The 10,446-nt window shown below is 34.6% G+C and overlaps 1 protein-coding gene across 2 annotated transcripts; it reads right to left on the reverse strand.

Annotated features, from left to right (window-relative positions):
• Window positions 1-144: 144 nt before the first annotated feature.
• Window positions 145-9,827, reverse strand: LOC113497356 (putative sodium-coupled neutral amino acid transporter 10). Of its 2 annotated transcripts, none has more exons than XM_026876899.1 (10): window positions 9,573-9,827; window positions 9,226-9,343; window positions 7,485-7,641; window positions 5,863-5,986; window positions 5,329-5,450; window positions 4,141-4,289; window positions 3,399-3,535; window positions 2,733-2,969; window positions 2,261-2,414; window positions 145-2,016 (listed from the first exon to the last, which is right to left on the reverse strand). In XM_026876899.1, exons 1-10 carry the CDS (start codon window positions 9,654-9,656, stop codon window positions 572-574), a joined length of 2,727 nt encoding a protein of 908 aa, XP_026732700.1. In that variant the 5' UTR covers window positions 9,657-9,827; the 3' UTR covers window positions 145-571. The 2 variants fall into 2 exon arrangements, with proteins under 2 accessions (XP_026732700.1, XP_026732691.1); XM_026876890.1 differs by having other exon boundaries at window positions 145-2,100.
• Window positions 9,828-10,446: the final 619 nt, after the last annotated feature.

The following is a 10,446-nucleotide window of genomic DNA, read 5'->3' on the forward strand; positions in this document are numbered from 1 at the left end:
TTGGCATTTAAAATTTAAGATGTGACTAACAAACATGTTTACATAAGGTTTTGGAGGAAGATCATACGGAACAGACGTAAAATAAGGACGCGTTGCAAATAAGGTGACACTCTGCCCCATTAAAATAAATTAATTAAAAAACAGTTGTATTTCAAAATTAATATTTATTACACAATCAGTCAATGTTACTCATCACATTTTCAAACTTTATGCGTTAAGTTATTAAATATTCGAACCAAAATCTCGTTTCATCCTAAATTATAATAAATACTTTAGAGATCACATTGAAGGGAGGCCTTTACAAAAGTTTTTGGATTTCTGTTTAAAAAGTTATTTCAAAATAGATACAGTTATACTGCTGAAAAACATTTCTTCCAAAAGATTAATGATAATTTTGATTTAATTTGTAAAATCTAAAGTTATATGGCAGAAAATCTCATTGTCATATAATAGGAAACTAGAGGAACACACATAATTAAGGTTTTAACCGACAATACTGCTTCACGAACATAACAACAATTAAATGCAACACTGTGCTAAAAATACCCGCTATCATACATAAATGACAATTTTACCTCTCTTTATCGTAACTTTTAAGGGATCTTGCGATATGATGCAACGCGTTGGACTCCACGAGCAAGTTCTTGGGTAAAGCTACCTCATTCAAGTCGACTTTTGGTAATATATCTTCCTGAGAAACTACATTCTCTGGTATATTAACTTTATTAACATTCTGAAGAAGAATTTCTTGGGAATCCTTAGCTTTCGGTTGCCTTTTCATAGCATCGCAAATCTCTTTGTCTTCAGCCTTCATTGAGACTGTCCTTTCGCAGTCAATGACTTCCCTTTTTTGTCTGACGGCTTGATTACCAGCCTGGATATTACTTTGTACCTTAGGACCATTAACATTAATATCCTCATTACTGAGTTTCAAAGGTTCTTGTATTTTTCCTTTATTATTATTAGCTAGCTCTTGTACGATAGGTATAGGCACGTTTTGTATTTTCTTTTCAACTTTCGCCGCGTCTTCACCTTGTTGATACGACTGTGGTTTCGCTGCATTCTGTATTTGGGCATGAGGTACAGGGTTTTGTACATCAGTTTGTACGGGTTTTTGTGCTACTTCTGCCGGCTTTTCATTTATTGGTTTTACGTCGATATTCTGTTGAGGGTTAACGTTAGATGGTATATTTTGATTTGGTAGATTGTTGACTATATTGTTGCTAGCTGGTACTGTCTTAGGAATGTCAACTTTCGGTGCAGGAATATTAGCGTCTTGTTTCATCTCTGGGTTAATAGGTACAACATGCTGTACATTTTGTGCTGGTATTGCTTGAGGTATAACAGCCCCGTTTTGGGCAGCTTGTGGCACTTTCGGTGGATCAGGTTTTTCTTTAATCTCTTGTAAAGCTTCTATCGTTTCTACAGCCTTCTTAGCTATTTCTTGAACAGCCTCATTGGTCAGTTTCTCCAGTTTTTCTTTCTTCTCATCTTTGACTTGGTCTGGCTTCTCAGACACGCCTCCTATACTCTGTATTGCCTTGTTAGCGATTTGTTTAATGCTCTCTACAGCGATTTTCTTCGCTTCATTTGTGTCTGCTTCGTTCTTATTTTGCTGCTCTATTTGCAGTTCTTTCTTAGTCTTGATAATTTCGTCTAATATCTCCTTTTGTTCCTTGATCAATTCTTTTTGTTCTTCGCCATGTTGTTTGATAGTTTCAATGAGTTTTTGTTGTTTCATCATGTCTATTTTGTCTTCGTTGGATTGTTTTGATTCCTTTGGCTCCTTCGCTTTCTCTGCTTCGCCGTTACTGACACCGTTAGCTATTTTACTTTCTAGCTTTGTTTTAAGGTTTCTAGGATGAGTTTCCGATACTTTATCGATATCTTGTTTGATTTGTGGTATTTGTAGTAGCGGTTTCTCTTCATCTCGTAGTAATTTTAATTTCGATTCTGGTATCTTTTCATTGGACTGAGACTCAGGCGGCACAGGATTCGGTGGTTGAACTTCAGAATCTTTAATTAAATTATTTTCTATTAAGTTATTGTGGGTTTCTTTCGGCATACTATTAGTCTGTGGTGGCGGCTTCAGAAAAACATCTGTGAATAGAATTATATGAATAGTAAATCAATTCTAGTTCCTTCTAGTATTATGATTTACTAAAATGCGACATTCATACATCCCTTTTACTCTATCTCTGTCTCACACATCACAACTTTCACTTTCCCTGAAAAAGCACTCGTTGAAAGAACTACATACCATCTTTATCTCGTTTCTCGAAGAAGTCCTCAACGATTTTGTCGATCCGTTCCTGCGTGTACTTGTCGTCGTACCTGTCGTGCGAGCTCTCCGCAGCTTCTAAGTTCGCGTATGTACCGAGCACCATTATAATCAGACCTAGTACTAATACACCCTGAAAATTAAAACAATTGCTGTTAACTTGAGTTTAAATAAACTTTTTAGCAAGTATACAAATAGGACATGAAACTTCTGCATTTCTTAAACAAGTTGCTTCTTGGCGTAGTTCTTTTTGGATTAAACAGCAAAAAATAGTGAATTGATTGCATGTTTCTTATAACTATAAAATCAACATTTCTCATAAACATAGTCCTAAATTTAAAAACCAATTAACATTATTTTTAACTCAAAAACCACAAGACACAATAATCAAACAACAACTATTAACATTAGACTCACAATACAAAAAACTAACAACAACACAAAAACTCACCTTAGCCAAAACCCTTTCATTGGTATTCTTAAACGTGACATTGACGAAGCAGGCCGCGGGGAACACGACACATATCAGCACTCCTATGGTGGAGCCCACCAGCCCCAACACCAGCTCTATGTTGGGTATGAGCAGGCTGATGAACAGCGCCACAGCTACGATAGCCACGGTTATGCAGCGGAACGTGGGCTCGGGGATCGAGTGGTTGATGATGTGGTCGTGGTGGGATGAGTGGACCTGAAGGATTTGTTTTAGGTATTATTAGTACTGTTCTTAAGTAGGATAGTGAAGGTTTTTTTTTGTTAGTTGTTTCATTTTAAGTGAGTTTATTAATTGAATATGCAATATAATCGCAGGGCGGTGTAGTTAAACTTCTCTGTAACAGCTTGACCGATTGTAATGAAATTTTGTGTCTCAATGGGTAGGTCTGAGAATGGGATATCTATTTTTCTGTGGCCGTAGTGAAACACGCCCTTGTTTAATTTTTCATTCGTGCATAATCTCGTCTTTTTCTGCATGGGTACGGGGCCTTAACATGTTCCTTAGCCTTTAGCCTTAGCATTAGGTGAAAACTATGGAAATCTTGGAAATTAGAAACTTTTTTATCTTCTTAACTGTTTCTATTTAATTTTCATTGCTTAAGTTTTTTTAAAGTTGATATATTACCTTTTTATACAAGAACGAGTACAAGCTTGCCCTGCAGGGGAAGATGATGAGCGGGAAACTGAACGCCAGCGACATGACGAACCCGAGCTTGATGACGTCATTAGCCATCGTCGGACTGAGGCTCATGAGGATGTTGCCTGGAGATGAAAAAAAATATAAAGCTGAGATATCAATTAAATAATCAGTTCAGTCTATCGAAGTCCACTGCTGGTCATAGGCTTCAACCAATTGAGATAGTTTAGTACTAAATTATATTGAGAATGGCGAAGAAATGCAAGTAACGAGTTTTTAAATTTGTGGATAGGAGACGATGCAAAGAGTTTTAAACAGATTTCACGGATAACGGTGAAGGTTTTTAAGAGTGTTTAAAGCTACGTCGCAATCCACGTGCGATTGTAACTCTGACACGAACTTTGTACATCAACCTTACAATAAAATCTCCTTTCTTTTTTACAATAACTATCATAGGAATACTTCATAATTAAATGATGCAACGTTTTACTCAAGGGTATTTATCGGGATTGCCCGAGTAGTTTCGGACCCAACAGGTGTCCTGAATACACTCAATTCTCAGTTTATTGCATTCCACAATGTGAACTTAAGTGGTAGGTACATAAGGATATACATTAGTTTTGGTCCTTGGACATGAGCTGAGGCAACGCCATCTAACAACGCATGAGTTAACCCATCATTCATTAAAGATACATCATTGAATAAAGATCTCCTTTCATACTAAACCCACCTGATATATCTTGTGACGAGAACGCAATGTATCCGAACACGCCGAGAGTGAAGTACACTGCTGTGCAGATATTGATGGCGTTCTTGGTGACTACGTTCATTTTTTCTAAGGATAAGGAGGGTAGTGACTCGAATATCTCGAACAATTGTCTGGAAATTATTTTAAATAAAAGTTAGGAACAGGTTTGAAAGTTAAATAGTAGTGTTTGTTTTCTTTATACAATTTGCGGGAATTCGTTGAACATTGTAAAACTATTTCAAAACCAAAATAGTTGTTTACACAACAGCGTCAAAGAAAAATTAAAGTTATGAGAACAGCTTCTGCTAGGAACACAAAATGCTATATTCAATACTTTTCTCATACATATTTTTTTTTATCGCGCTAAAGGTATTCCCGTGCTTAGTTATTTTAGCCTTTGATAGAGAGGTTTTTTCAAACATTGCAATAAGTCAAATGCACAAAACGAGACTCCCAACATGTATGCATTGAAAACACAATATTTCTCCCACCCCAGACTTGTCATTTCAACTCGGCTACCCGTGCAGTCAATTATTTTCAATGGCATAGCTATTTTATTATTATTTATGTAACTATGTTATTTTTAATCATTAATCTAAAGTACACAACACAACACAATTACAATTTACAACCCCAATTAACGGATTAATAAAGATAATATATAGAGTTTTTATCAATGTTCAATGAACGATAACGAATGAACATCACCTTGAAATATAATACCGTTAGCAATATATTATTTTTTACTGAAGCGTCAATGATGCATGAAAGGATTTATTACAGAACTACGGAGCGGGATCTATACTTGACCTAGGTAAAGATAAAAGAAATTTATTTCTATATTTAAAAACAGCGGAATCTTTTAGATTTTCAAAATCATTTTTGTGGCATATGGTTTATCTTACACGGTGGAATAAGCACCAAACACATAAGATAATTATTTTATGTTTGGTGGTTTATATTTTCAGAAGTACAAAAACATTTTTATCGTTTTCTATACTAATATTGTAAACGGAAAGACAGCGTGCTGCAGGGGAGTTTGGTGCGCCGCTTCTTCTCTCACAGCAAAAGCACTTAAAATTAGGACGCAGTGAAGGGTGGGCGAAACTGGGTGCTGCAATGACCTTTAATTGAGTTTAGTGATTAGTTTAGGGTGGTTAAGGCACTAACGTCTGACAGAAGAGCGCCATGGAGAATATAGGCACACACTGCAGCAGCCCCGCCGGCCGCCACATCTCCACGCGCCGGGGCCACTCACTCCACACCAACTGAGATGCTGCCTCTAGGATCACCTGACAAAATACATCATTATCTTATTATATATTAAATTGTAGATTTTTGACAGGCAGATGAAACAAACAGTGTGCTCAGGTTAAGTGCTTAAAATAACAACTAAACCGGGTGAAACATTGCTTAAGTTAACCTATATAGGCACATGTCTCAAAATACCCGTTATATAAGACATTCTGCACAAATTGTAATCACCATAAAAAAAGTGGCAAGCACTGTATGCGATGTCCCCGCCTACTGCGGTCCCATGACCGCGATAGGCTAAGGTGATTGACTTATTAAATGAAACACATTCAAACAGAAAAATATTATTATGCAACAAAACGTCGAATGTGAGTGAAGATGGAAATCTTTCTGCTTTTACCAGCCTTTTCTGAATACTTAGGTATAAAATATTCCATACAATAAACATACCTTCATAACCAGACAGAAGTAGAAGGCTATGGTGGCGGCGCTGACGTTGCTGAGGCTGTCCACGTTCCGCAGCAGGCCCAGCGGGAGCACGCACACCAGGGATACTATCACCATTATTGATGTTCTGAAGGTAAACATATAGGTAAATTGCTAGGAGAATAATTAATAATATTTTTTGGAAACAAATTTCTGATTTCAAATAAAAAATTGAACCGATTTTCCTTTATGGGACCAAAAGATACTCGTAGCTATTGGAAAGAAGAATCAACAAAATTGGTTTATCCAGTACGAAGTTCTGAGGTAAGAAACTCAGAAAAACACAGACGTATTGAGAGCCTCTTCCTTTATGAAGTCTTTTGAAATGAAAGGTGATGATGGCATCCTAACCGATTTTGGATATAGCTACTACTTTAATCTTACACAAACAAACTTCTTATTCTTAGAGAAGATTATAAAGTAGGTGTGTGAAAAGTGTGATAACAGTTACAAAAAAAAAGGGCTCATATATTTGCATAACTCGATTATAATATTTTTTATTTGTTTTGTCATTTTAAAACCTATTTTACAATGTCAAATCGTTGTTTTTAACCTATTTTTTTTTATTCAGACTGAAGCATATACCTTACATATAATTCTATTTATGAAGCGATTCTATTGGTTCTTAAAAACCGCGTTAATGGAGATAATAACTGGACTCCTACTAATGAGGTTTGACGTAATTAACATGGATTCGATGAAAACAAGACCTATATAGATAATATAGACATTTACACACAATTACTTCTGTATATTGAATGTCTTGGTCAAGCAGTAACTTAAGCGGACTGGCATATAAAATTATTTAATCATGAACGCGAATGCTATTCCTACTACCTTTAAATTTGTATAATTGCAATATCAATACGACAATAATACAATTTATTAAGTACATTTACGTCGCATTAAACCTAGGCTAAAAACGAACCATGGCCAATTAGGAAATCCCCGCGAAGTATGCTTATCGCAGTCATTACGTCAAATAGATTTTACATTGCCTACGCATTCGAAACTAATAAGATTAGTATAAAAAGCAATTACAATCAGAGTAATAGAATTTTGCGACTTTTATTTTATACATGAGAGGGACAAGTGGAAGAACAGTGGGGAGACCTTTGCCCAGCAGTGGGACGTTCCAGGCTAGTAAAAATAATATTTCAATAGTTGTTATTTAACCTTCACAATCAATTAAATTAAATGATAAATGATTCATAATATTTATTGATTTAACCGTTTAGTGATAGATAAAAATGTCTTTATCGTAATAAAAACAGATGAATTGTTACACTTACATTTTAATTGCCTCAGTTATATGTGTACCTTTTTTTGTCTTTGGGTTTGGAATAAACCTAAACCGCCGTGCAACGTATATACCTACCAACTAATTAAACCATAGAAAAATCACAATCCCTTTTTAAAAGTTAGGCTACAAAGTAGCACTTTTCGAAAGTCCCAACTCCATTGCGACCTTAGTGCAAGACATTACTGCAGGCCGTAATCCATTCCATCCAGGTACCGCAATTTGTTAATAGTTTTATTTAGCATATAATTATTAAACAATTAATACTTCTACATCCAACAATTACCTTAAGATATCACTCTGACTGATATTGAACATCTTCGCGATGATCTGCGGACCGAGATCTCCGACCACCACGAAGTACGCTATGCATGTGCCCATGAGGAAGCCAATGATACCCACTTCCACCGCAATCTTCCCCGCTTGACCAAACACATGGAAAGCTGTAAATTCAAAGACTTTTTAAGACATTGGTTAAAAAGTTGGTGCTTCTTATCTATACTGTTTTTTTATTAAAGATGTAACGGTCCTTAATCATGAGCTGACGCGGCGGGATCGCGAGTCGAACTGTTTGACTCCGGTTGGGTACGAAACTAGTCGAGCAATCCCAATAACTACGTGTGAGTAGACCTTTACATCATTTAATAATGAATGAAAGAAATGAATGAATGAAAAATACACTGATATTATAAAGCTGAAGAACTTGTGTTTGTTTGAATGCTCTTTTCTCTGTAAAAACTGGTCGAATCTAAGAAATTAATTGATCATACATACTATAATTAATATTAATGAGAGCAAATCGTTAAAATAGCATATGCTTTTAAAACGGGGGAGAAGATCACACATCTTTGATATAAAGCTATTTGAACCCAATCTGTGATAAAATATAAATATTATGTAAGTATTGTTGTTACTATATATAACTGTTTTACTTAACATACGAGATTAATGCAACATAAATGATATTATAAATAATTCATAGCACACAATAAAGACATGTACATACATGCATGAATAATATGCATAACAATTATCTGTTATAGTCTTGGAATTTCTTAAGATGCATATTGTGATGTTAGATATACTCATTATAGATGTATAAACAAACATTTATTGTGTTGTTTTTCAGTGTTTTGTTATAGTAGAATGCACTAATGCAGGAATGAGAAATAGAAGTATTTACTTGTACTTATATATTTGTATAGAAAATAAACTAACTAACACCATAATATACATAGTATAAAAATATAATGACAGATTTGAATAAAAAATAAAAAACTATAAACAAAAATTTTAGTAACAAAGTCCAATTATATTTTGTCAAATTTTCCTTCCTACTTATCTCACTAGGTACCTTCTTATCACGTAAGTAGTTTTCTTTTTAATGCTTGTGTTTTTATGTCAACATGAGCATCTTGAAATCACTCCATGTGACAATTATAATTATCTCAGTTAAAGTCTACTCTTAGATTACTCTGTGGCATCTACTTTGACTGTATGAAGAATATAATTCTAAACTTCTAGTGTTTCCTGTAGCTATGGAATGCTAACAGTAAAGTAACCGACAGTTGTTTAAATAACATTAGTTATTATGTCAATAGTCCTTGAAAATGTAGAACAACTAAATGTATTTAAGATTTCAAATACATGATTTACGTAAAAAAAATATTTTGTTGTATGTATAATTATTTTAAAACTGCTTATGTTTATGACAGAATGCAATTTAGCTTGCCTGAAATTGAATTTCGAAGGTTTTTTATCAAAAAAAATGGTATCTGATTGTAGCACTACGGATATTTTATTCAATAATTACAGGTTCAGTATAGATTCTTACAACAATGGACTTTAAAGTTTCAGTGTTTTTTATTTGAAATATCTATTTTCTAATGTCTAATGTCTAATGTCTAATGACAATATTAAACTTAACAAAATCTTTATCCTGCAATAGAACAATCCATAATCAAGTTTATCCTCGAAGTCATATAACTCTTTTTGTAACTAGATTGTTAAACTTTTACAATACTTACCTAAAAATTCAAAGTTTCTTCTCCTAGCCAGTAACGCAGATTTGAGTAGAAAATAACAGCAAAGTCTTGAGATAAGACCCATAAACAATAAAATAAGGGTAGCGAGCAAAACACCACACTGAAAATTTAAGAAAATAATTATTAAAAATACTAAAAGATGCAAAAATTGCGTTCATTAATAATGGCCTTTCTAGCACTTTTTAATGTGATAGAAGCTTCCGTATTTTTTTTATAAATTATTTTTAGAAGGCCATGATACAATATATTATACATTCACTTAGATATAGGTCCAATAAATCTTCAAAATGATTGAACAGAAAATTATCTTAAAGTATAGTGAAACTCACTTGTTGAAAGCAGAATGGCATAGCCAGAATGCCTACACCGATGATGCTGTTAGCCAATGTTATTGATTGGCCTGTGGTACCCATGGCTAAGTTTGCATTAATATAATTTATGCCTGAAAAACTACCCTAAAGCCACAATTTCCTTGCTATCACATTTGCAAAACTGTCATTTGCTTGTTCACACTGTTGCTTGTATTGTTTTGAATTGCCTTACTCAGGAGGTGGATATGTTTTTGACGTGCCTGACGTTGACGTTTCTATTTGACGTGTTTATTACTGCGTTTCTTTTCACTCAAAGTTTGCGTTTTTACGAATTCCGTCGATCGATAAAGTATCGATGAGATCTAGATAGTACAGAATTAATAAAAAATAAGTTTATATGCCGTGGAATCAAGTTTCTAATGAAAATTTGCAAGGACTACATACAAAATGATTGAGGGTTAAAGTATCCCTTAACAAAAAGAAGTGTTAAAAGATTTTGTTGTTCATTTACGTAACGATTTACGAATCGTTTGTAAAAAAACTACCTACTATACGAACGATTTAATTGATAGAATGGTCTGAGGACAAGGTAAAGGTCTATCCATACAGCATGCTGCCATATTTATGAAGCGTGTCAGAGCAAGCGTTAGCGACACTGCAACCGAGGGCAAGAACACAGTTGCACCACCTTGTGTAAATAAATTCCATTTTATTTTTGTAGAAGTGATCCAGAAGGCCTACTGCCAAACCTTCATCATCATCTCAGCCTATTGCCGTCCACTGCTGAACGTAGGCCTCCCCCAAATGCAAACCTTAAAGTAACATTATTGCAGGTGTGAAAGAGATACCACTCTACGCCGTCTATTGCACAGTTATGCTTCCATAACCATAA

The sequence above is a fragment of the Trichoplusia ni genome, chromosome 1, assembly GCF_003590095.1.
Source record: "Trichoplusia ni isolate ovarian cell line Hi5 chromosome 1, tn1, whole genome shotgun sequence".
NCBI lineage: Eukaryota > Metazoa > Arthropoda > Insecta > Lepidoptera > Noctuidae > Trichoplusia > Trichoplusia ni.